Here is a 27,719-nt window from a genome sequence, read left to right as displayed (position 1 = left end):
AAGGACACCCCCCTGGAGGTCAGGTGAGCATGCCGGGTGGGCCCCCAGGGACGAGCGTGGCACTTGGGACAGTCGCCCCTCGGTGGCCCCGGCACCCTTCCCCGAAGAAGGTGCTGCTGGCAGCAGGCGGTCACCCCAGTGCACGCAGGCACCACCGCCAGCCGTCCACACAAATCCTACGCACACCAGGGTCAGCATTTACTTCTACGCGCCTGGCAAAGGAGCCTGCCGCCAAGACCCTGTTCTCAACCCGACTCACCAAGAAACCCAAGGCTGTCCTGGAGCAGACTGCTGGACAGCAACAGGCACACCGGCTGTGGGGTATACACGTACGTACATACACACACAGAGGGACAGCCACTGCCCACAACTACAGCACAGACAATGCCAACTGTGCTTGCGAGGGCAGTATAAATGTAGCTTCTGCCAATTGCACAGGAGGATTCACGACCAAAGTAACAAAAACAAACAGGGTGGTCCTGTGTCACATGGGCTCACAGATCAGCATGTTGAGAAAGGAAGGAGATCAGCCGCTCTCTCCATACACCCGTCCCTCCGCGGGGCTACGCTGAGAGCCAGGAAAGGACAGGCAGGGCCCCCGAACTCTGTCGGCGTGCCGGCACCCACCCCACTTGCTGGCGGCCTCAACCCCAAGGGCCAGGTGCTGGGAGGCCACGTGTCTCCCCAGACCAACAGCTGCACCAGTGGGCACTCCACCAGCACGAGCTCACCCGATTGGCCCACCTACAGTCAGAACGCACAGCGACAGTCCTGACACGACCTTTCCCCGAGCAGGAGCCTCGTGGCCACGCCGGGTGGCCAAAAGTGTGGAGAGGCCACCTGCTCTAAGCACAGCACACTGCGTCTTCTTCCCCCGCGGCACTGACCAGGGAACTAGGAAGGCTCACACACACTGAGCAGTATTATCTAAAGCAGTTTGAAAGTAGAAGAAAGCCAAAGGGAAGACGAGAGAAGACCAACCACATCACTGAGCAGGAACAGAAATGTACACGGCAGCAGACACCCCGCAGGGCCCTCCCGTGCTTCCTGCCGGCCACCGGCTGCTCTGGGGCCCCCCGGGGCGAGCCCCGCACTTTGTGACAAGGGACGGGCTTCAGCACTCCCTGGCTGCACATGGCCCCACCTCCGGGCAGCCTGAGGGAGGGCCCGGGTGCTCTCACTGCTGCACGGTGGGCAGGGGGGCCACCCCCACATGGCCGGTGAACGGGGCATGACTCCAGACTCAGCAACTCTGCTCACCAGGGAAATACACAGGCCACTCAAGAAAAAGGGAAACGCAACCAGGACGGACAGTGAGTACAGCCGACTTTGGAAGGGGCTCCGCTTGGGAACCACCAGGTGGAAATGCCTTCGGGGCCAGGCAGGGAGAGTTCTAGGCCCCCATCTGGATCCTGGGGTCCCTGGGCCTTAGGCAATCATTACCACCATCTTGAGGATTATCATCACTGTCATGATTTATTTAGTTTTTACAAATTCTACAGGAGCCTGGGTTCAACCACCTTCCAGACCTGCCCCTCTCCCAGCACCCTGGTCCCCAGCGGAGCTTCACGTTCTGTCAAGTGGAAGACGTCCATCAAGGACTTGTTTGGACATGTGTGGTGGGCCTTGAGGTTTCCTGACCACGGAGCTGCAGTAGTCCCCACAGAGGGGGAGGCTTGCTACCTGAAGTCCCAGCTTTGAACTTGGTTCTTGACCATTCCAGCGAAAAACAGCTCAGAAGGTAATTTTCAGGAACATCACAAAGGCTGCGTTCCCGTTGCTGTGTTGGGATGGCACAAAAGTCGGCCCTGTGGTCTAACCTCCTCCCTTGTGCCTGGAGGGGGTGGTGTCAATGGATTTCTTAACCTTTCATGATGTCTGATTTTAGCAAATTATTTCTAATTTAAGATCACAGTGCGTATTTTTCCTCTCACTGAATGTCTTCATGATCATTTTAATGAAAACGAAAAACCAAAAAAAAAACAAAAACAAAGGGGGGGGACCAAACACCTGCCCAAGGACCTGGGAGCGCCTGCGACTGCACCAGCCTGGCCAGAGCAGGCCTCAGCCAGCACTGCACTTAGAGCCTGTCCACGTTCTGCACGGACACTGCTGCCCCTCTGGCCCCTTTCAGGCCAACAAGAACCTGCTCTCGGCACAGCTGTGAGTGGGCAGACAATGGCCGAGGCCCAGCAGGTGCGCGGGGTGGGGGGCAGGTGGTGGTGGAAACCGTGGGCATCAGGAACATGTTCTGGTACGTCTAGGCCAACATCGTCCTCCTTGTTCTTCACCTACTGGACACGCAGGAGACATTCAGCAGCGGAATGCTGCTTCCCTCTGCGGAAACCACTTGGGTCTCCGGTGACCAGTGCAGGTCCAGCAGGGAGCCACAGCACATCCAGGGCTGCTGGGGGTGTGGGGGCCACCGTGAACTCTGGGCCAGCACGGGCACATCATAACCCGTTTCCTTGTCTCCCGTAGCAGGGCCACCACCCACAAGTTCTGGGACACAGACAAGAAAGACTTGACTTCCAACAGTTCACAGAAGGTGCTACTCAAGACAACGGTGAGTGGGGGGCTCCACGGTCAGGCTGCAGGCTTACAAGCCAAGGGCACCAGGCTGTGCCTTTGGTCCAGCTGGTCCTCCCTCCAGGAACCTGGCGTCTCTAGCTCTGCGTGAACCATCAACGGTGACTGAAGGGCACAGGCGATGGACAGTGGGGTGGGCAGGAGCCCTGGACAGCACAGAGAAGGGGGCTGTGCTCCCCACGTGTGCTTCCCAGGGCTGCTCAGCCACGCTCCACTGGCAACCTGGACGGTCAGCCCCTCTAACAACAGCACACTGGGCCACTGCTACCATTTGTGGTGCTTAGAGGTCCAGAAAGGACCACCAGAAGGCCAGGGGGGGCCTGAAGGAATGTGGAGGGTGGCCGAAGGGGAGAGGAGGTGGAGGAATGTGGCCCCATCAATCCAGCTTGTGGCCTGGGGACGTGTGGGAGCGTGGAAGAACCACATCCCACAGCCTGGCGAGGGGGCATGCTCACAGGACCATGTGACATGGAGACCGAGGCTGCACCCAGGTAGAAAACGTGGTCTTGGGGTCAGCAGCGCCTCCCACACTTTCCACAACAAACCTACCCATGGGAAAAACCCGGCCACAAGGCCAAGCAACCACGGCAAACACACCCGCACAAACCAACACCACGGAAATGCTGAGGGGACCGGGCAAAGGGAGGGTGTAGCAGCTCGTTCCCGGCAACGTGTCCAGAGGCTCTGCCCGTGTGCACACAGCTGGAGAGCATGGGGTGGCGTCACACCCCACAGCTCCCACCGGGCAGCACCTGCCTCCGGCCCCCACCAACACAGGGGAAAGGAGCCCCCACTCCTGCCCCAGCCCGCCTGGCTGGGAGGCACCACGTAGCCGAGGTCGGAGCAGCGAGTGGAAAGCCCCCAGGAGGCTCGGCTGTCTGGTTAACGCGGTCAGGCCACCGCACGTCCACAACACAGACAGACGTGGAACATAACCCCATACATGCTATTAAAAAAGGAGAAAACAGAAGAAGAGGAAGAAGAAGACCGAAGCTAACTGCTTTAAATACTGCATGCGACGCACTTCACGTGGTGGGGGCGACGGGTGGGCGGGCGCAGAGGTGGGAAGGGCCCCGGTGGGCGGGCAGCTGCCCCCCCCCATCTCTGGGACTACGCTCCGTGGTTCTAAGGGTGAAGTGGCCGGGGGCCGAGCTGTCCTCCGTCGCAGCTGCTCCTGGATTTAGTTGAACCCGTCGGTGTGGTAGCTGGGGTGGGAGTCGGCCGTGAGCTGGGTGGTCTCTGTGGCGGATGCTGGCTGTACGACGACCGGCGAGTCTGCGGCCTCTGAAAAGCAAGCACACGGCGCTCGCTCGTCGTGTGAGGGCGGCGGCCGTGTCCCCGGGCCCCAGAGCGGCGCGCGGCCCCCGGCGACGCCGTCCCTTCTCCATCCGTCGCCGGCCGCTCCGCGGGGTCGGAGGCCGGAGGGGAGAGGCTACCTGCGGACCGCCCCCCAGCACAAGCCTCCTCCGTCGCCTCAGGTCGCCACCGGCCCTCGGTCCCTCCCCACCTGCTCGGGCGCGCGGGGCCGCGTCCGCTTCTCGCTCCGGCGTCCACGTCCGCACCGCAGTCCCCGCCGCCGGCACGGACACGCCCGCACAGTGTCAGTGCCCGCCTGTTTGACGACACGGGCGACAGGGGTCAGGGCCCGCCCCGCCCCGCCGCGCCCCGGGGCCGCCGGCACTCACCCCGCTCGTCGCACTGCAGCTGCGCCTCCAGGTCCTCGGGGGACACGTAGACGCCGGGGTCGGGGCCGGCGGGCGCGCGCGGCTTGCAGCGGCCGCAGCAGCAGTTGAAACAGCAGCAGAGGCAGCAGCAGCAATAGCAGCAGCTGAGCGCGCCGCACACGATAAACAGCACCTGCGCGGAAGGGAGGGGCGCTGAGCCTCCGGGGGCGGGGCCAGCGGGACGGAGCCCGCCCGCCCCGGGAAGAGGGGTCTTCGCGGTCGTCGGGGCGGGGCGCCCGCGGCGCACACGTGCTTGGGCAACAGGGACAAGGGGCAACGCTCAAAAACACAACCAAGAAACGGTGCGCAGGTGTCTCACGTCAGAGTCCAAACGCGTCTTCCCTCACAAGGACAGCCAACTCCCCCACCACGGGACGGGGAAGCCCCCCGCCGACCCCTGTTCCAGGACTCACGGCCGGCTCGGTGCTGGGCCGGCTGCACACGGGCTTCCGAGCCAGCGGGGCGCCGCCGGCAGCAGAAACCGGGGCCCGCGCCGACGCACGAGGAGCAAAACGCCTCCACGCGCCCGGAAACCATGTCTCAAGGGCCCTCGGAGCCAGTGCCCTGACTCTGTAAGACCCAGAGCACAACCCGGCAGGAGACCCTCCGGGGCACCGGGGCCGGCACGGGGCCGCCTGCTCCCCTCACCTTGGCCCACCAGCTGGACAGCACGAAGTAGGTGTTCACGTTCTCCTCCCCAAACTGCTCGGCCACGTACAGCCCCAGCGAGCCGTACTTGTCGTAGATGTTTCTTTTTGTGGCGTCCGTCAGGATAGCGTGGGCGTTGTTGATCTCCTTAAACTTGTCTGCAGCCTCTGGGTTATCGGGGTTCTTGTCAGGGTGATATTTCAAGGCAAGTTTCCTGCAAACCAAAACCACTTCTTTGTCCCTTATTCCACATTCATCTGCGAGAGGGAGGGCCCGGTGCAGGAAACACTTCTCCATCACGGGTCCCTTCCCAACTCCCCACAGAGTTCGAGAATGTCAGCATCAGAAGAAACCTCTGCAGCCATCTCGGGCCAAGCTCCTGGCTCTGACCTGGCCACAGAGGAGGGAGTCCCCAAGTGAGGGCTACCCCGGAGGCAGCGGCATGGCCAGCAGCCCACCCTTCTCCCGCCCAGAGGCAAACCCTACTGCTGACCTCTAGTGTCCCCGCAGGTTAACTGCACATTTTGCCAAATAAAGTGAGCAGCAAAGGCCTGTTCTCTCATGTGTGTGAGAAGTACACAACGGAAAGAACACAAAGCAGGGCTGCTTGAAGGGTGTGGATCACCGAGGACTTGTGTCTCTGCAACTTATTCCCTGAAGCCGTCGATAAGCTCCCTCGGAAGGCTCCTGGGAGGAGCCTGTCATCCCGACGTTGAAAGGAGTAAAGCCCCATCTGCTGAGCAGGCTCAGACCCGCTTCCCGGTGGGACTGGCTGCTCCAGGGCACACAGTGTGTATTATCTACAAAGTGTTACTTTTTTGTTGCCAAGAAAATACCAGTGTAAGAATTTTAAGTTGTAAGGGAACACATTATGCATACAGAGATGGACCTAAGGGTTCCCAGTTACCTACAGAGTCCACTGGGCAGGGCGGTGGGGGGGCACACACAGTGGTCCCTGGTAAATGCAGATCAAACCACACAAGGTATGAGGCCTCTTACCGATAGGACTTTTTAATGTCATCTGAGGTTGCATTCTTGTCCAGCCCCAGAACATGGTATAGTGATTCCCCAGAGGTAGAGAGTGAGCGCTGTCTCTGGTCGGCCATGGTAGGCTAATCTACAAGAAAAATGCAAAGAAAACATCAAAGAGTATGGATAAAGATTCCAAGCACAGAGCTGGAGGACTTTATTCCATATGACTGTTTTAAGCAAGCAATCCCAACACCGCTGGTGGCGGCCATGAGGTTCACAGACACAGCACGTCGAACTACAAAGTACAGGGTGTGGGGAGTGGTCCCATGGGAGGACGAGAGGCTAAGTTTGCAGTTGTGCCTGTGGAGTGCCAGACTACTGCTACACTAAGTAGATTGTAAAAAACTGTGTTTACTGTAATCTCCAGAGCAACCTCGAAATAAAAAATCCAAAGTACAGTTAAAAGGCTAAACGAAAAAGGGAAATGACCTCTTTAGACTAAAAAGTCCCATAAAAAGAAGAGGTTGTAGAATGGAGAAAAACTCAAGACCCAACTAGACACTTTAAAGACAGAGCCTCAGAACCCTTTAATCCAAGGGGCTCCTGGGCGGCTCAGTTGGTTAAGCGACTGCCTTCGGCTCAGGTCATGATCCTGGAGTCCCGGGATCGAGTCCCACATCGGGCTCCCTGCTCTGCAGGGAGTCTGCTTCTCCCTCTGACCCTCCCGCCTCACGTGCTCGCTCGCTCTCATTCTCTCTCTCAAATAAATAAATAAAATCTTAAAAAAAAAAAGGAACCCTTTAATCCAAGTAGTGACAGAATTAAAGGAGAAATGGACAACACACAGCTATAAAAATCTTAGCACCCATCTCTCAGAAACAGACAGAATGGACAAACAACAAGAACAATGGATGATCTGAAAAACACTACCAACTACCATGACCTAATTGATAACATACAGGACACCCAACAACTATAAACAGTTTTTTTTAAAAATCACCAAGACATGTCACATTTTAGACTTTAAAACAAATTTCAATAAATTTAATGGGCTGAGGAGCGCCTGGGTGGCTCAGTCGTTAAGCATCTGCCTTCAGCTCAGGTCATGGTCCCAGGGTCCGGGGATCGAGCCCCGCATCGGGCTCCCTGCTCCGCGGGAAGCCTGCTTCTCCCTCTCCCACTCCCCCTGCTTGTGTTCCCTCTCTCGCTGTCTCTCTCTGTCAAATAAATAAAATCTTAAAAAAAAAATTAATGGGCTGAAATCATGCACAGTGTGCTCCCTGACCTTAGCAGAATTAAGTTAGAAACCCAACAGTAAGATACCCAAGAAAACCTCAAGTATTTTTTAATAAAATTTGTTTTTTGGGTTTTTTTTTTTTTTTTTTTAGATTTTATTTGAGAGAGAGAGCATGAGTTGGGGGAGGGACAGAGGGAGAGAGAGAAGCAGGCTCCCTGTTGAGCACGGAACCTGATGCGGGACTCGATCCCAGGACCTGAGCTAAAGTCAGACACTTAACCGACTGAGCCACCCAGGCACCCCCAAAACTTCAAGTATTTAACATCATCCAACACACTGATAAAATAACATGTAACTCAAAGAAGAAATCACAAGAAAGTTATTTTCAATTGAATAATAAAATACAACATATTAGCCAAGACCTAAGATTCAAGTTCATAACACCAGAAGCAGCAGGACAGACCCAAAGGAAATGGAAGCAAGGAAATAATAGCAGAAATCAACAAAATAAAAAACAGATAAATGATAGAGAAATTCAACTAAGCCAAAAGTTGGCTCTTTGAAAACAACAACAAAATTGATCAACAGCTGAAAGAAGAAAAAAAAGAACAGAAATCGGTGAGGTGAGGAAGGAAAAAAAGAGGGGTCATCACTATAGACCCTACAGGCACAAAAAAGATGATAGAGAGGGGCGCCTGGGTGGCTCAGTCGTTAAGCGTCTGCCTTCGGCTCAGGTCATGATCCCAGGGTCCTGAGATCGAGCCCTGCGTCGGGCTCCTTGCTCTGTGGGAGGCCTGCTTCTCCCTCTCCCACTCCCCCTGCTTGTGTTCCCTCTCTTGCTATGTCTCGCTCTGTCAAATAAATAAAATCTTAAAAAAAAATGATAGAGAAAATTATGGACAAAAATTAGATGAGATAAATACCTTGAAAAATATAATTTACCCAAATTAACACAGGATGAACCAGAAAATCTGAATAGTCCTAAATGCATTACATTAATACAATTGAATCTGTAATAGAAAACCTTCCCACAAAGTTCCAGGCCCTGAAGACTTTTCTGCCAAATATCCAAGACAGACATCAATCTTAGACAAACTTTTTCAAAAACAGAGGAAGAGGGAAGTTTTCTTGTTTTTGGAGGCCAGCACAACCTCACAAAGACATTACCAAAAAATCCGTCACAAACATAGACATAAAAATCCTTAACAAAATATTAGCAAATTGAATCTAATTAAGTAGAAATTATCCCAAGAAGGCAAGCCTGATTTAACATTTCAAAACAAACCAATGTAATCCAGTATATTATAGAACAAATGAGATAAACCACATGGTCATCTCAAAGATTCATCAAAGCATGTGGCAAAGTTCAACACTAATTCATGATTTAAAAAATTCTCAGTATATTGGGAATAGAAGGGAACTTCCTCAGTCTGATAAAGGACATCTGACCAAAAACCTATAGCTGATATGCTTAGTAGTGAAATACTGAATGGTTTTCCCTCAAATCAGAATGTGACAAGGATGCCTACTCTAACCAGTTCTAGCCAACACTGTTCTAGGACCCTGAACACCGCGACAGGAAAAAAAAAATCAAAAAGACATAAAACCGTCCCTATTCACAGATGACTCGGTTGTTTATACAGAAAATCCTAAGGGATCGACAAAACACAAAAACACTGAAACAAAAAACCAACTAAACAAAAAAACCAACTACAACTAATAAGTGAATTTAGCAAGGTCACAGGATATAAATATTTAAAACTGTATTTTTATTTGAGAGCAGTAAACAATTGGAAAATATTATTACATACAGGTCTTATTTACAGCAGCATCCAAAACCACAGAACTATTTAGGAATAAATTTTTTTTTTTAAGATTTTATTTATTTGACAGAGACACAGCGAGGAGAGGGAACACGAGCAGGGGGAATGGGAGAGGGAGAAGCAGGCTTCCCGCTGACCAGGGAGCCCGACGTGGGGCTCGATCCCAGGACCCTGGGATCATGACCTGAGCCGAAGGCAGTCACCCAACGACTGAGCCACCCAGGCACCCCAGGAATAAAATTTAACAAGAGACATACAAGACCCCTACACTGAAAACTACACATTGCCAAACGAAACAAAAGACCTAAAAAAATAGAACTTTATCATGTTCATTGATCAGAAGACTCAAGAAGGTCAATTTTCTCAAAATCAATCTACAGATTCAATACAATCTTAACTCTAATCCCAGCAGCTTTTTGTAAAAACTGAGAAAATGATTTCAAAATTTGTATGGAAATACAAAGGGCATACATTAGCCACAGCAACACTGGTATACAGAGGGTCAATAGTATGTGAAAAGATGTTCATCATTAGTCATTCAGAAATGCAGAATAAAATGAGGTACTACTACATATCTACCAGAATGGCTTGTATTGAAAAGATGAGCCATATCAAGCGTTAGCAAGGATGTGAGGCAACATGAACTCTCACACATGCTGAAAATGGAAAACGGTACAACCCCTTTTTTATTTTTTTAAAGATTATTTATTTATTTAACAGAAATAGCATAAGTAGGCAGAGCCGCAGACAGAGGGAGAGGGAGAAGCAGGCTCTCCGCCGAGCAGGGAGCCCCATGCGGGGCTCGATCCCAGGACCCTGGGATCATGACCTGAGCCAAAGGCAGCCGCTTAACTGACTGAGCCACCCAGGCGCCCCTGGTACAACCCCTTTAGAAAACAGCTTGGTAGTGCCCTAAAAAGTTAAACACACACTCACCATACAACCCAGCAATTCCTCTGCTACGTATAGTACTTACCTACATGAAATGAAAACATATGTCTACCAAAGACTTACACACCAATGTTGATAGCAGCTTTACTCACAATAGCCAAAATCTGGAAACAACCCAAATGTCCAGACAGGTGAATGGATAAACAGAAAGGGGTCTCCCCTCAGCATGGAGGGTATGAGCCACTAGGACACACAAACACCACGGATGACTTGAAGCATGCTGCTGAATGAAAGGGGCCAGACCTAAATGAGAATGTAGGAGTTCCTTACGTGAAACTCCAGCAAACGCAAAGTCGTCTATACAAGGTTGCCCGCAAGCGGAGGGCAGAGCAGAGACGGGTTACAAGGGCTCAAGGCAACTCTGGAAAACTACCTGGCACACACTTGCCACAGGACCCAGCAGGTCTGCTCCTAGCTGATTTATCGAAAAGGAAACACGTCTTCACATAAAAACCTACACACGACATTCACAGCAGCTTTATTTGTAACAGCCCCAAACTGGGATCAGTCCAGAAGTCCTGGACTGCAGTACATACGTGCACAATGTACTACTACTTAGCAAACCAAAACAAAACCGGTGTTGCATGTGTAACTTGGATGGACCTGCAGGGAATTGCACTGAGCAGATAAAAGCCAATCCCGAAAGGTTCCATACTGTATGACTGGATTTTGGAAATGACACCATTTCAGAAATGGAAGACAGATTGCTGATTGCCAGGGGTCAAGGATGGGGGGTGAGTGGGACAGGGGTGGCTTGTGTGCTGAGAATTCCAGTACCTTTAGTCCAGCAGTGGACACGCACACCTACACAGAGGTCACCACGCCCACACCAGTAAACACAAGTAAAGACGGGAAGATATGACTAAGGTTGGTGGGTTGTACCAACGTCAGTGTCCCGGTGAGGGCAGTAAACCACACTTTGGCAAAAGTCACCGTTGGGAAAAACCAGGCAAAATGCTGTGATTTCTTGTAACTACATGTGAATTTATAATCATCTTAATTAAAATTGCAATTAACAGCTCATTACTAGACTAATTTCAAGTTACTTCGTTGGTTTAGACCATTCAAGGAAGCTGTAACTAGAGATAACATAGCGTATCGTTACCAGCAGCAAAGGCTAGATCTAGCAAAGCCAGAAGCAAGAAAGCAGTGGGAAAAGAGACCTCAGACATGCGTTCCTAGCCCAATTCCTTCACCTCCCAGAAGATCAAAGGGAAGCCCAGACATGCAAAATGACTGACCAAAATACACAAATAATTAGTCACAGAAGCAGGCCCAGAAGCCACTGCTGATTTCAAGTTCAGGGATCAACCACACTGAAGCTGCGTCTGCCCTCTGGTTCTCCAAAAAGACACACTTTTCCAAGTTGTGACTAGCTAAATTCTCTTTCCTGCTGCTTGAAGTTAACAAAAAATAATAAATAAACCACCTTTCCAGGAAATACAGTGCCGCTGCTAACAAAAGGGCTTCCAATCTCCACATTATGTCTGCTTCTGTGAAGGGAGCATGATGGGCCTAAGGCAGTGCCCAGCCCCATCACACACTTGCAGATACTGCCCCGAGGTCAACTATGTGAAAAATGAGGGGATGGACTTAATTTCTAAATTCAATACTGATTTAATGATCTATTATGTGACTATAGGCTAATACTACTTAAAAATAAGTTAATGTGTTCATAATTACCAAAACTCAGGAGCAACTAAGATGTCCTTCAGTGAGTGATTGCATAAACTGTCCATGCGGACAGTGGATATTCTTCATGCTGGAAAGAAATGAGCTACTGAGCCGAGAAAAGGCTGCACGATGTGTGATTCCCTCTCTATGACATTCTGGAAAAGGCAAAACTCCAGGGACAGTAAATAGTGGTGGTTGCCAGAGGCTGGAGGAGGCAAGGATTAAGAAGAGGAGAACAGGGGATTTTTAGGGGATGAAACTACTGTGTGTGACACTACAGTGATTATGTTTGTCAAAGATCACACAGAACATGCAACACCAAGAGTGACTGCTAAGGTAAACTATGGACTCTGGCTAATAATGTATCAATACTGGGGCGCCTGGGGGGCTCAGTCGGTGAAGCGTCTGCCTTCAGCTCAGGTCATGATCTCAGGGTCCTGGGATCGAGTCCTGTGTCAGTCCCATGTCGGGCTCCCTGCTCAGCAGGGAGTCTGCTGCTCCCCCTGCTCATGCTCATGCTGTCTCTCTCTGTAATCCTAAAGCTGCTAAAAAAAAAAAATAGTCTATCAAGTAGGAAACAAAGTACAAAAAAGAGTTGGTGACAAATGGCAAGGGTTTTTTTTTTTTTAAGATTTTATTTATTTGTCAGAGAGAGTAAGAGAGAGAGCACAAGAAGGGGGAGTGTCATGCTCGCTTCGGCAGCACATATACTAGAAGGGGGAGTGTCAGGCAGAGGCGGAGGGAGAAGCAGACTCTCTGCCGAGCAGGGAGCCCGATGAGGGGCTCGATCCCAGGACCCTGAGATCATGACCTGAGCCAAGGCAGACGCTTAACGACTGAGCCACCCAGGCGCCCCAAAGGTCAAGCTTTTAAGTTCTGATCTCTTCAGAGGTTGAAGACTACTATTTCTATAAAATTAAAAGTAACTGTGGACAAAAAGTAAACTGTGAAGGAGAGTGAGCACAGAAGAGCAGGGTCGGCAATGGCCGTCTGAGCGGGAAGGTATAACTAAGCACAAGAGGGCAACACAACTCAGGGGGTGAAGCCCACAGTGCAGAGAGAAGTTACAATTCAGGAAGTATCTTAGAACCAGCACAAAGAAAACAAAAGAGAAAAATTGGTCTAGCAGGAATGCAAAAGGTAAGGAATACAGCCAAACAAGGGGGAAAAGTCCATTAAAAACAAAAGAAAACAAAACTAGAGCTGAAAGAAAACAGAAGTGTGCAAACTGAAAAGTGCCATCAAGTACCAGGGCTGCACTTAAACATCCTGGTCAAGACTGAGAACTTCCTAACACAAAAAAGCTTCATATTCTAAGATAAAAAGATTTTCAGCCTAGAATTCTATTATCAACCAAGTGCAAGGTCACAAGAATACACAAATGTAAGAGTCTGGGACAAGCAGTGCTCCTGCCTTCTAAAATAGACAGCTCTCTGAGGACACACTTCAACAGAACGAGGAAGGAAGTGAGGAAAGAGGGAACCCTGGACAAAAAAGAGGTGTCATCTGGGCCTGCATCAGAAGACATGAAGGCAGGGAGGGGGCGCCTGGGCGGCTCAGTCAGTTGGGTGTCTGCCTTTGGCTCAGGTCATGGTCCCAGGGTCCTGGGATCGAGTCCCGCATCAGGTTCCCTGCTAGGCAGGGAGCCTGCTTCTCCCTGGGCTCCTCCCCCACTTGCGCTCTCTCTCTTTGACAAATACATAAAATCTTGAAAAAAAGGGAAGGAGACCCAAGAGCAGCCCCTCCACACACCCACAGGAGGCAGGGTTCCACTTCTCTCTCCATGCCCAATGACAATGCAGAACGCAAAGGTTAATGCTCACGATGGAAAGGGGGAGGGTGCAGGGGTGGACAGCCACCACGGGCCAGGCCCCTCCATGCCACAGCCAACCTGGACCACTCAACTGGGTTCCTTGAGTGTGGCAGTCCATGGGGCTCAGGCTTCCCCTCCCCTCACCAGGCAGGTTCCATGGCAGTCACATCACTGATGCAGAGACGGAAGCACAGACAGGTGACGTCAGGGTGTGAACCTAAACCCAAGGGCATCATCCTTTGACCTCGAGACACCAGGTAAACCACCCTGCCTCTAAGCCTAAGGGATGATGGTGCTGCTGAGGGGCAGATAATAAAACAAGTCTCCCTGGAATCCAAGAGAGAGTATGGGTTTTGGAATCAGAAGTGAGGATTCTAAGCCCAGCTCTGAAAGTTTCCAGCTCGGTGACCTTGGGCAAGGCCCCGCAGTGCTCGGAGTCTCCTTCTTCATCTGTGGACCTCATAGGACCAGGCCAGCACAGAGCCAGGAGACCTTCAGTCAGAAGCAGGCATCTGTACTGATGCTGTGGCCAACTGTTCTCCAGCTAGTCCAGGACTGAAATGCCGCAGCACTGTCAAATTACTACCCTAAGTAATTTCTTTGTTTTTATTCTGTTACCCAATGCCTACTAAATAGTTGGCTTCTAGACCCCATCCACAGAAAAACATCAATAAATAACACTTTTATGTCTGTTCTGTAAAAATAACCAACTAGAGCCATACCTCTTCATACTGCACTTTCCAGATAATGCTTTTATTTCAACAAATTGAAGATTCTTGGCAACCTGTGTCAAGCTAGTCTCTTTTTCAGCAGCATTTGCTCACTTTGTGTCTCTGTGTCACATTCTGGTAATTCTTGCAGTATTTCAAACGTTTTCACTGTTAGTATATTTGTCATGCTGATCTGTGATCAGTGATTCTGACTCAAAAGCTCAGAAGATGGTTAGCATTTGTTTAGCAATAAGTATTTTAAAATTAAGGTATGTAATTTTTTTTTACACATAATACTATCCTGCACTTATCAGACAATAGTATAGCATAAACATAATTTTTATATGCATTGGGAAACCAAAAATTCATTTGACTCACTCTACTGGGATATCTGCTTTCCTGCAGTTTTCCTGGAATCAAGCCTGCCATAACTGAGATATGCCTGTATGCAGTCAGCTACTTAATTTGACTAAAGAGAAAGTTTCACCCTGTAAAACTGTCACATTTTAAATTATGAATCACCAGTACTACTTAAAAGTATGTATGCCAGATTTCACAGATGTTATTGCACTGAATGTCAAAAATTTCCTAGTCTCAGAATCATCCTAAGAAAAACCCATAGAATTAATTTAGAATAAATTTTCTTAGTTTCAATGCATTGCCAGTAACTATATCCAAACTTTTCTAAGGCTAATACTTGCTTAATAAAAAATCGTTATTTTAGGGCGCCTGAGTGACTCAGTCAGTTAAGTGTCTGCCTTTGGCTCAGGTCATGATCCCGAGGTCCTGGGATGGAGCCCTGCATCAGGCTCCCTGCTCCAGGGAGCCTGCTTCTCATGAATAAATAAATAAAATCTTAAAAAAAAAATCATATCTCCTCAAATCCAGAGATTAAAAACGAAGTTATAAAGCATCCGGAGTCACTTGTGACTGGCAGCTTTCTCCCTCGTTCCTCGAGTAGCACAGAATGTTAGTGGAGCTACATCTCCACATTTCTGACCCAATAATGTTATAATCAGGCAAGGTCTCCACAGATGGAAGCAGAGACTAATGTTCACACAGACACGAAAACTTATGGAACAAGGAGCTTCTAGAAAAAAACAATCTGTTGAAACACCCAGCCAGCAAAGACATAAACTGAAAGGCAGCAGTCAAGAATGGAAACCAGGGGTAACGGGTCTGTGGGCAGGTGCTGAAGCCACAGAAATCCAAGAACAAGCCTGACGAGCACTGGGAGCTGTGGGAACAAGTCTGATGCATATAAACATCACAAACCCAGAGCAACAAGGTCAGGACCCAAGTGGGGAGAGAGTGTGCGGAGTCCCTGTCAGCCCCACCAGGGGCACAAGCACTGACGCCTATGGCCTCCCTCATTAAGGGTGTGGGTGGGTCTGCTGGTGCTGAGGGGGCAGCAATTTCATCAGCGTCCCCTTCAATTTTCTGTATGCCAAATTCAGAGGAAAGTGAAACAAATGCTTCTACTTAAAAGACTATGCGAATGGGCGCCTGGGTGGCTCAGTTGGTTAAGCGACTGCCTTCGGCTCAGGTCATGATTCTGGAGTCCCGGGATCGGGATCGAGTCCCACATCGGGCTCCCTGCTCACCAGGGAGTCTGCTTCTCCCTCTGACCCTCTTCCCTCTCGTGCTCTCTATTTCTCATTCTCTCTCTCTCAAATAAATAAATAAAATCTTAAAAAAAAAAAAAGACTATGCCAATGTTTTTGGAAGGTACTATCTGGCTGTTTCTGGGAAATATCTGGGAGTTAAAAACTAACCTTTCTATTTTAATGAAACGACAGCACAACAGGGGGCCTGACAGCTCAGGCCTAATTTAACTGTATCAAAGCCAAGTACTTACACACCAGAAAGGGGGAGAAGGTTACCACTCAGGTTTACTTTAGTGTTATTCTTCCAAGGATTGTTCACTCTAGAGCACACACCGGCAAGCTTTGTTTTTTAAAGGGCAAGATAGTAAATATTTCAGTCCCGTGGGCCAGTCTCCAAGGCTGGGTCCCCAGTTTTTAGTTCTGCCTTTGAAGCAGGAAAGCACAGTGTGTAAAAGACCAGGTGCAGCTGTGCCCCAATAAAACCTGACTTAATTACAGAAACAGGTGCAACTCTTGCCCCAGAGGTCAAGTAACGGCTTTCTTGTGAATTATTTAAGGAAGTTAGGTCTTTGCAGAGGGTCCCTTATGTTTATATACTGTGAACAAGTGTAGCCTTAGTCACTGTGACACTTTTTTTATTCCTCAAAATTAACTCCGCACAAATAAAAAACAAAGATAGAGGCACATACCAGGTGACGTAAAGAAGAAATGTTCTGAATATACATTTTCAATGAAGATGGAATAATTCAAAGAAATCCATTGCAACATGAAGCAATTACATGGCAGACAGTAGCAAGAGTGCCCTCTTATTCACATAAAAATGGCTGGAAAAGCTGTGGGAGAGGTGAAGGCATTTTTTCTTTGAACAGTTTTGTTGTGTTTTTAAAGATTTATTTATTTGTGAGAGAGAGAACGGGCGTACAGGGGAGCCAGGCTGGGAGGGAGGGGCAGAGAGAGAGAGAGGAGAGAAGCCGACTGTTGCTGAGCAGAGAGCCCCTAGACTGAGATCAGGATCTGAGCTGAAATCAAGTCTGACGCTTAACTGACTGAGCCGCCCAGGTGCCCCAAGGTGAAGGCATTTTCAACAGAAACCATCCAAGAGAAGTCAACATCATCCCTCATCAGTTCATTCTTCTTACTTCAGTTAATGAAGTAACGAAGTCATGCGAATGCATGACCCTCTGATCACACACCATCAGCATATTCTATGGGTTTTTTTCAACTGGAAATTTAATTAAATTTAAATGATCATGTAATATGGAACAATTATCCTTATACTATTTCATATCAAAGAACACAAAAACAAGATCCCATATTTTGCACATTTCTCCAATGCTAAGAGGAAAGTCCACTAACTGCATCAAATACATGTGTTCTTGAAGATGCCCTACGTATCTCCCATTACTATCAATAGTCACGTATGTTGGCACAAGGACAGGGCATTACCCTACCTAAGGGATAAAGACCGCTTCCATGTGCCCTGCTGGGGCGTCAGTGACTGTTACTTCATTCACAGGACACAAGTCTGGCTCATGTGGCATTTATCATCTCCATGATCACTTATTTGAAAATATTTACTGAGTCCTCCCACATGCCAGGCATTGGGAACACTGCGATGAACAGGAGATACAATGTGAGAGCGGGGAGTGAGTTCAGTGAAGGACATCCGAAATCAGAGTGAGCACAATTCCCCAAGAACACAGTTTTATGGGAACAGGCAACAGAAGCAGCTTGTTTATGTTTTAAGATTATTCTGGCTGCCGGGTATAAAATTAATATGAAGAAAACCATGCCTAGGCACATTATAATCAAACTGCTGAAAACCAAAGATCAGGAGGGGATCTTGTAAACAGAGAAAACTGACATTATCACGTAGGAAACAATCATCTGAATTACATGCTTCTCATCAGAAATCATGGAAACCAGAAGGCAGTGGCGCGCATCTCTAAAGTGCTGAGATAAAAAACCCAACAAACCAGAATTCTATTTGCAGTAAAAACATCCCTCAGAAACAAAGGTGAAATAAAGACATTTTTAGAAAAACAGAGACTAAAAGAACCCATGAGGAAGACCTCAATTACAATAAATGCCAAAGAGTTACTGAGGCTGCAGGGAAATGACAACAGAAACCAGCATCTTCAGGAAGGAATGAAGGTCAAGGACAATTTCTTCCTTCTTGTTTTAAGACAATACGTCGAAGTGGTGAAAGCAAAAGTTATCAACATTGGCTTATGGGGTTTATAATGTAAGATGTAACACACAGGACACGTACGGGTTCAAGGAGAGCAGGGCAGGGAGGGGTGAGCCTGGAGGCCTTCAGGTTTGCTCCCCTGAGCATGAGGTGATAACACATCAGCTCTAAGACGAGCAGACGACACAAACAGCCAGCAACAGGGACTGAGCATGGCTTGGTCGATTCTATATGGGACACTACTCACCAATAAAAAACGGGTAACATATGGACACAAGCAATAAAACCCTCAAACACATTATGTAAGACAAACAAGCTAGACCCAAAATGATTCCATTTATTAAAAGATTAAAAACAGGACAATCTATTGTGATATAAACCAGAAAGGTGCTTGTTTGAGGGCACTGAGGGGAGCCTTCCAGGATGACAGAGATACTCTAACTTAAACTGGGATAGTGATTTCCCAAGTGTGTACCTACACCAAAACTCAATGAAATTTACTAAGATCTGTGCATTTAACTGTATGTCAATTTTACCTGCGTTTATTTTATTTTTTTTTTAAATTTTATTTATTTATTTGACAGAGAGAGACACAGCGAGAGAGGGAACATGAGCAGGGGGAGTGGGAGAGGGAGAAGCAAGCTTCCTGCGGAGCAGGGAGCCCAATGCGGGGCTCGACCCCAGGGCCCTGGGACCATGACCCGAGCCAAAGGCAGACGCTCAACGACTGAGCCACCCAGGTGTCCCTAATTTTACCTGCATTTAAGAAGCAATCTGTAATTAAGGTTATTTGTTCTCAAAGCAAAATAGATACTATAAGAAAATTAAATGGAACACAGAATCCTCCAATCACCAGAGCCAGCTGCCTACTTTCACGAACTCTCGTTCGGACACAGCCACATCCTTTCCTTTCTGTTTCGTCTATGGCTGCTCTCAACAGAGGCTGTGTAACCACAAAGCCCAAAAATACTTACTGTCTGGCCCTTTAAGGAAAAAAGCAGCTGCCATGAATATTACTCAGACTGCTATTTTATATTTTGAGTCAGAAGATGAAACAGATGCTTTCTAAGCATAAAAACTATTAAATTTCTACACTACTTCACACACATTTCAAAAGTTTGTGTTCTAATTAGAAACTAACCACTGCAGGCAGCGTGCACTCTCGAAGGCTCCGTGTTCAGGGGGAGCAGTCTTGTAATTAAAAGACAAACTGTAAATGGAAGGACCTTATTTCATTCTTAATGTATGTGATATTGGGAAATGCATCAAGAAAGGCAAACAGAAAAGTTGTGGAATGCCATATGAGACAAAACAGTTAAGGAGAGAAAGAAATGAAGTTTTGTGGGTTTCTTAATCACTAAATTCAACTTTTGAGAAGTTATTGTCTTAATACTTTATTGTCCATCTTTTCTATAATGAGCAGGTATACTTCAGTGATTAAAAGAAATAGACACTTTTTCAATACAGGAAACACAGATCACCTGAAACACATTACCCTACACTACAAACTGAGGAAGAACACTGGTTTTGCAGGTGCTGACGCTTCTACCCCCAGCATGGGTTGCCAGTTTCTTGCCTCTCATTTCCTTTGGTCTCCCCAGGCCCTAGTCCCACGGTCAGGCAGCTCCCCAGCCGACACCACGCACAAATCCCATGGGAGCATCGCCATCTTTGAGATGCAATGATATCCCGGCTTTGCTGATTCGGTGAGCAATGGTCACTGGGTTCAGTCCTTTCAGATGTCTTTTTATTTCCACGGGGTGGTGATGTGGGAACTTACCACCTGCTGTCTGAAGCAACACCGCATCCTGCTGTTCTTCCTAAACTTGTTCTTGCTCATTTCAAGGCATCCCTGAGACCCACACTCAAGGTCTGGAGAGCAGCCACGCCCACCCGAACTACACTTGTAATTTATGAACTGCTGTCAGAGGTCTGCTCCCAGTCTTCACTCCAGGAAGGTTAAACCACAGTCTCTGGGCTGGATCTTCTTTAGTAACATCATGTCTTTAAAAACAAAGGGGCAAATTTTGCATCCTTGTAGTACATCCTGGTTTGTGCTGCTAGAAGGAACCCAAGGGCTGGGCAGACAAGAAGGTCATACACACACAAGCAGGGGACAATGAGCTCTAAAATGGTCAGAGATCGCCAGGCACAAGAGGCAGAAAGCTGGTAACAGGGTTTTCTGGAAGACACCTGCTTTGTCCTCCTCAGTCTGTCCTCCCTCGCGGCTGCTAGGGGGAGTCTGTGATGTGCAGCTCTGCTCCCATCACCACGTCTCGCAGGTCCTTCCTGACACCCCACAGGCTGCAGCACCAAATCCCAGCTCCCTGGCCTGCCCACCACCAGCATCTTCCCACCACCGTGTGCACTGGGCCTCGGGGCATGACTGGCAGGACCACTTGTCCTAGGCAGACACAGTACTGTCACACGTGAACACCTGGGCTCTCCTAAAGCAATGCCCTGCTTCCTTTGACGTGGAGAGCTCCTACTTGGACCCCAGAGCCCTGCAGAGACATCCCTGGCTCTGGGAACCCTTTCCTGGCCACCGCTCCCAGGACAAACCAGTCCTATCATGTCCTGGGGACCATGCTGGGCTTTGAGCAGGTGCCTGTGTTGTTCATTTGTTCAACTGATGTTTATAGAGCACCTGCCGCATGCCATGCTCTGTTCTCAAAGATGGAGATTTATCAGTGAACAAAATAAACAAAAGAGACAAAAATCCCCAACCTCACAGGTCCTGTCTATGCTCCTTAAAAGACTTAGAGACCTTTAGGGAAAAGACCGAGTATTTGGACTCCTGTATTCTCAGATGTGGTCTCCGCATGCAGCACACGCTTTAAAAAGCTGCTGTTGAATCAAAAACTAATGATGTAATATATGGTGATTAACATAACAATAAAAAAATTAAAAAAAAAAAGCTGCTGTTGAATTCAACCTACTGTTAGGGGAAAAATCGAAGCAGTGCCAACTTTGGAAGAACAGATTTGAAAACATCTTAAAAGGAAAGCTATTTTTGTTCTAAGTATTTTTTATGTAATATTTGATACACAGAATAGAATAACATATAGAACACACACACATATATAAAGTTGGCTGTACGCCCAATGTGGAGCCCAATGTGGGACTTGAACTCATGACCCTGAGACCAAGACCTGAGCTGTGATCAAGAGTCCAATACTTAGCCGATGAGCCACCCAGGCGCCTGGGGAATATATAACTTATAATGCATATTGATAAACACCACAATCCCATCTTTCAAATTAAAAACTTGAAAATTACTAACAATCTTGAAGCTTCCTGTGTTCTTCCCATATACATTACCCTGAATTAATGTTTGATTCTCTTGCTTTAAAATATTACCTCATGTTTCGCCCTAAACATTATTTAGTTTCAACTTTTTTGAACTTAAAAAAAAATGTCCTGGGGCGCCTGGGTGGCTCAGTTGGTTAAGCGACTGCCTTCGGCTCAGGTCATGATCCTGGAGTCCCGGGATCGAGTCCTGACATCAGGCTCCCTGCTTGGCGGGGAGTCTGCTTCTCCCTCTGACCCTCCTCCCTCTCATGTGCTCTCTGTTTCTCATTCTCTCTCTCAAATAAATAAATAAAATCTTAAAAAAAAATGTCCTAACACTATATGCAACCTTCTAGGACTTGCTTTTGAAACTCAGTATGTCTCTAGGACCCACCCACATCGCTGGATGCAGCCATGCTACCATGAAGTAGCCATACTTCATTTCCAGTACTGGATAAACTCCAGTTTGTAAACAGACCACACAACTTATCAATCCATTCTTCCACTGAAGGATGCTGGGGACATTCCCAGGTTTTGCTATCACAATGCTGCTCTGAACATTCCTGAGCAAATCCTGGTGTGCAAGTTCTTTTAGGCTAGTGCCTGCGGGCTCAGGCTTAGTGATATTTGCAGAACTCCACAGCAAGAGTTCACAAACTGTTACAGCAATAGCAACTAAGCACAGGAAAAGATACTCAATGTGTTCATTTGGGAAAAGCAAATTAAAACTACAGCATTACTACACACCAATGAGAATGGCTAAAAAAAATAACCAGACCACAGGGAGGGCTGATTAGGGTAAGCAATGACTAGAACCCTCACACTGCTGGTGGGACACAAAATGGGGCAGCCACTCCAGAAAAAGACCTTGAAAGTTTCCAATTAAAAGGAACAAAGCACTCTGTACACAACTTAGATGACTCCCAAGAACAGGATGCTGAGTGCGAGAGACAGTCTCAAAGGTTACCTGGTCTGGTTCCTCAGAAGAGGCTGGGAAGAGGGTGCTGCTGGAAGTGCTCCATATCCTGAGTTGGGCGATGGTTACACAAATTTGTATGCATTGAACTCAGAGAACAGTACATCCAAAAAAAGGGGGGGGGGGGTGTCTAGTTTACTGTATGTTCATTTAAAAAATAGAAGAAAAAATCTGGGCTTGTATTTTATGTTTTGTTTGTCATTTACTTTTCTAGTTAGTCATTTTCACTGTAGTTTACAAAAGTATTATCAGTGTTTGACAGACTGGAAATTAAAGAAAATCTGGTCCTTCACAACAACCATTTACGAAGAACTGCTGCTCGGAGTATACCTAAAAGTGGAAGTTAGGGTCCCAGGGAACTGGCAGTCTCTACTGGGTGAGGTACGCCACCTGCCCCCAGAGGACTGCACCACTTAGCACCCTACCTGCCACTCCCCACCCGCAAAGTGATGGGTACCGCCAGGCTTCTGAGTTTGCACCCATCTACCAGGCAGAACGGCGCCTTGCTCAGCCTGAGTCCTCATCCCGTGTGGACCGCGGAGGGCAGTGCTTTCTGTCTGCCCCACGGCGGTGTGACTGTGGGCAATACCCAAGGGGCTACGGGATCTGTCTCCAGGACACCAATCCTTTACTGGGTACAAACGAAACAAAAATCTTCTCCTAGTTCACAGGTCTTTTCACTTACCATGGTGTCTTTTGATGAACATAAGTTCTTAAATTTCTCTATTGTGGTAAAAAACAAAATTTACCATCTTAACCATTTTTCAGTGCACACTTCAGTGCTGTTAACTCTATGCACGCTGCTGTGCAACAGATCTCACAAATTCCTAATTTTATGTAACTGAATGTATCAAATCTTTGCAAACTGACTATCTGTTTCCTTTTTGCTTTTGTTCAAAAGTCCTTCTCAATCCCAAAGCCAAAAGTAAATTCTCCTATATTTTCTTCCAAAGGTTTTCTTCCACAGGTAGTCTGCTTCATCTGGAGTTAATAAGGGCATGGCAGGAGACAAAGACCAGCCTCACCCAGAGCCCCCAGAAACCACCCCCCCACCCCCAAATGGCCTGTCTTTTCCCGAGACCTGCAGGATGCCTCCGGCTTACTGTAAAATTCCACATATGAAGTGTATTTGGGAGGCTCCCTATTTTGTTCCATTCTCAGCATACTTTATTCAAAAACCTCTGAAATTATGTGAGGCAGCCTCACTTTACAAAAGCTATAAATTCTTTGGTATTTCCACACACACCATTAGTTAATGCTACTGAAAACAAGTGTGTTTTAATACAAGCACCTGGTTTGAGGACAAGGAGGACCTGAAAAGCAATCGCAAGGTAAGCCCCGTGAGCCACACCTCCTCAGTGTGTAGAGTTGTGTCCCCCAAGCCCAGGCTTTATGGCCTGCAGACCAGGTGCTGTTGTTCAGCAATGGAGGCATGAAGAAGTATGAAGCCACACCACGGGCTTCTTTTTCACTCTCTCTGGGGGTATTCCTCCCAGATGCAGAGGCCTCTGTGGCTGCCATGCAGCACTCTCCAGCCTCTCTTTCTATGGTGGGTCAAACCAGGATCGTGGCTGGACAGACAGCCTCGGGAGCCATTGTCTGGCTAGGGGCAGGAAGACAGAGTGCCCAAATGAAAGTTCCAGGCCACAAAGATAATGCACCATATGACGGGAATCTGAAAATATAGAAGCCAAGAAAAAGGTAAATAGTGTTAAAAAAAAAAAAAAAAAAAAGACAGCTATTTGGAACCCTGACAGGGAGCTGGCACTACTTTGGAAAGAACACGTAATCAGAGAACAGGACCTGGCTCTATAGTAAACATTGTTTTCACAAGTGGAAATGACATAACCATTTTATGATTTTCAAAGATAAACTTACAGACAAGAACTGTCTTGACAGCGTAAAGGTGAAAGGAGAGACAACACAAGCTGGAGTGAGATGAGAGGACAGGAAGAAGCACTGACACCCTCAGGTCAAGGAGATGACAGACACCACGCGTCGTGGATGGAGCAAGACAAAGTCACGACGGTGAGCGCACAGGAACTGCCGAGAGTGGGGACAGGAGGCAAAGGTGCCGCTGCCTTTGCCTCCTTCCAGAGGATGGAAGGTACAGGTAATTCGTGAGGTGACCCGTCGGGAGACAGTGGTGTGGCACGGCACAGCGCGAGTGAGGGGCGACCACCAGCAAACACCTCTGGGAAGGAAGGGTGAAGTCTGGGAAGGGTACTGCTGTTTTGCCTCATGAACTCGGACCAAAGCCTATAGAAGAAAAACTGCTAAAAATAAAAATACTAAAAAATGAAATACAATAGGGGTGCCTGGATGGCTCAGTCGGTTGAGCATTCAACTCTTGGCTTCAGCTTCGGGTTATGATCTCAGCCCCGTGGAGTCTGCCTGTCCCTGTCCGTCTGCCTCTGCCTCCCTCCCCACCCCCCAACATGCGCACGTGCTCTGTCCCTCTCTCAAATAAATAACATCTTAAAAAAAAAAGAAAAGGAACAGAATGGATGTTCCAAAGACCAGGAATTTTCCTCTAAGATCTGTGATGCACCAGGTAGTAATTTGCCAAAGAACATTCAAGAAGCAGGTGGGTCTGGAGCACCTACCTCAGGCAAGGAAGGGCCTGCACCAGCAGTGCTGGGACAGACCCTGAAACCCAGTGAAGAGGCTCAGAAAAACAATGGTCTGAATGTCTGACTCTGAATTTGTTATCTATTCTGAAAGGAAAAAAAATCAATATACTGCAGAATAGAATTGGCACCAATTAACTCCATTTATATATTCAAAGAAATTCTAAGCAAGAGTCAACAAATGTGGAAAACAAGAGATGATGTCAATGTCACAGAGTCTTCTATATTTCTTCCTAACTGAAAATGAATTTCCAATGTAAAGAATTCCTAAAGTCACTGGAAACATAGGAACCCCAAAAGATTTTATCTCTCAATTCTAAGAAAAAGCAACAATGATGCTGAGCCTTAAAACAAAGAATAAAAAGAGTAAAACGGTCACTTCTTTAAGGACAACCTCCCCACCAGTCAACAAAGCACAAGAGAGGGAATGGGTTTAAATCTGAGGCACAGGAAGAACAGCACGCTCCCCACAATGAGCCCTACACTTGGCTACAAAGAAGAGCGTCCATGTATCCCTATATGAAAGAAAGTGAACATCCTGCCCTCATGATTTACAAGAAAGGAAGCAACAAGACTGATGGCCACAGGCTGCAGCAGACAGGTACTGAAGAAGAACAGAAAAGACAGCCCAGGGCCACACCCCTGCACAGAATCCTGGGTTTCCCAAACTGTAAAACTGATGGCTGCCAAAACACAAGAACACACCTAGCCCCCCCGAAGCCCTTCTAACTTATAGACTGAGCAACTGCCCCAAGTCCTGGCAGGGCATTCAGTAAATGTGTATTGAATTATTTTTTATCAGTAACAACTATGTCTAGAAACCAAGTAAGGATTTTCTTTAGTTAACTGACGCTTGGGATACAGTAAGTTAAAAGGAAAAGGAGGTCAGAAGTTGAACAAAATCACAATGAATATGTGTTTATGAGGAGATTAAAAAAATAAATGAACAAAGGAATGAGTAAAAATTGAACATTCCCAAAAACTTATTCCTCAGAAAGGAGGTTACTTATGGACCAATTTGGGAGAGAATCTGTCCTCTAACAAATGCCCACCACTTCGGACCCTGCCCTCTGGTCCTGCCCACTCATCCTTGGAGGTGCAAACAACAGGGAAATGAATCTGGGTGACACCAAATGAGGCCATGGAGTCAGACAGCAGCACGGTGTAACAGCGTCTAGTCCCCTGTATAAAGGCAGCCTGAAACAAGCTAGAACTCCTGCACCCAGAGCATGACCTTCCCACCCCTCACAGCCCTGGAGCCAGCAAGTACTCCTCTGTGCACATTGCTAGAGAAAAAGATTCTAGGGCAGAACCATTACTTATGACCAAAAGTTTCCAGAAAACCTTAATATATTCCCAAATCTAAACATGAAACTAGAGAGTGGAAGACAAAGTATTTCTCATAAAAGTAATGAGCATTAGGTATTTTTGGTTGTTGATGTTTTAACCTCACAACACCTAAAATCTCGGGATATTAAAGTCACAGGTACTTTTCAACACAGGTAGGCACCAGGCTCTCTGCAGACTGGGTCTAAGGATCAGCATAGAGCGGGAGAACCCAGAGATACTTTGTATCATGGCAGAAAGGGCAGAAAGGGCTGGGAAACCAAGTGAATGCCTGCCAGGAAGAATTTTCTAAAGCCCAGTGGGTAAGATTCATAAAATGTAACAGATGAGGCCCAATGTCTTCTGTGTCTCCAAGAGGAACACATCCCCAAACGCACCTGCTGGAAATGGCATGACTTCCCTGCACTGTGATTCCTACTGCCCAGTGTGAAAGTCCCCTGGGGAGATGGCCAGCCTTTGATGAAGATGGACATGGCTTCAGAGTGACCCCTTCCTGCAGCCATGACCAGAATCAAACTATCCTAACAAATCTAGAATGAAACCAAGTACATGGTGCTGATAATCCAACTGTAAGAGATGCCTCACGTCAGAGGCAGTGAGTGTGAAAATAATACGTGCATACCTCAAAACAGAAAGCTGGTACAACTGTGGCAGAACTTGTGATCACTGCCGTAATACCAACACAGCAGCTACAATTTCAGGAGTGCTTATCCCCTGCAGGCATTTAGAGGCACACATGCCTTGGACACCACCAGGTGTTCCTAAGAAGTCTGTTGGACAGGCACCTGGTCCAGCGGGTGGTGGGAGGGCAGCTCTGAGGTCACCTGCCTGGGCTGGAACTCGGCTCTGCCACTCATGGGCTCAGTAACCTGGGGCAAGCTACTCAACATCTCCACCTCCCCTCTGTCCACTGGGAATGGAAATAGTCTAGCTGGTATGTCTATGACCTAGCTCGTGTGACAGGCTTGTAACAGTGCCTTATACACAATAAATATTATTTACTCCTAGTATGATCTCCAATCTACAGATGAGAAGACCGAGGCTCAGAAACACTGAGGAATCTACTTGAGGTCCCTCTGCTGGGGACTGGTGGGGTTGCCATTCAAATCCAAGTCTGACCCCCAAGTGCTGTAAAACTTGATTCTCAGTTACCTGTTTCACAAATGGGAGCAGTCTGTCCCTACCCTAAGCACAAATAACTTAATTTCTTATGCATTAAACCTCACCTGAATAAGGTACTACATTAAAACCCTTTACTGTATTTTTAAAACAAAACCAAACACATATATAGACAAAGTTTACAATGCTGTTGGGGTGCCTGGGTGCCTAAGTCAGTTGAGCGTGCGACTCCTGATTTTGGCTCAGCTCGCGATCTCAGGGTTGTGAGACCGAGCCTTGCATCAGGCTCTGTGCTCAGCAGGCGCCCCTGTTGCATACTTTTTAGATGTAAAAGGTGTTTTCTTTTTACCTCTTAAACTTAAAAAAAATCCATGTTATTAATTTGCCTTGTCATTTGCCTTTTAAAAATATAGGAAA

At 47.7% G+C, this 27,719-nt stretch overlaps 1 protein-coding gene across 2 annotated transcripts in view; it reads right to left on the bottom strand.

Moving 5' to 3' along the window:
* Window positions 1-1,450: 1,450 nt before the first annotated feature.
* DNAJC5 (DnaJ heat shock protein family (Hsp40) member C5) overlaps window positions 1,451-27,719 on the bottom strand; it is a 35,253-nt gene continuing 8,984 nt past the window's right edge. The window contains exons 2-6 of one of the 2 annotated variants that reach the window (XR_003524612.2): window positions 5,961-6,078; window positions 4,962-5,175; window positions 4,275-4,446; window positions 4,097-4,201; window positions 1,451-3,873 (exon numbers count right to left, since the gene is read on the bottom strand). Coding sequence is in view for 1 of the 2 variants with exons in the window: in XM_027621629.2 (XP_027477430.1) it covers window positions 3,770-3,873; window positions 4,275-4,446; window positions 4,962-5,175; window positions 5,961-6,067 (597 nt within the window). In the remaining variant the exon portion in view is untranslated. The remainder of the gene's footprint in view (window positions 3,874-4,096; window positions 4,202-4,274; window positions 4,447-4,961; window positions 5,176-5,960; window positions 6,079-27,719) is intronic. The other variant, XM_027621629.2, reaches the window with a different exon arrangement.

This window comes from Zalophus californianus, chromosome 8 (genome assembly GCF_009762305.2).
Source record: "Zalophus californianus isolate mZalCal1 chromosome 8, mZalCal1.pri.v2, whole genome shotgun sequence".
In the NCBI taxonomy this organism is placed as follows: Eukaryota; Metazoa; Chordata; class Mammalia; order Carnivora; family Otariidae; genus Zalophus; species Zalophus californianus.
Note: the sequence above shows the minus strand (reverse complement) of the source record. Positions and strands in the feature narration are given on the sequence as shown.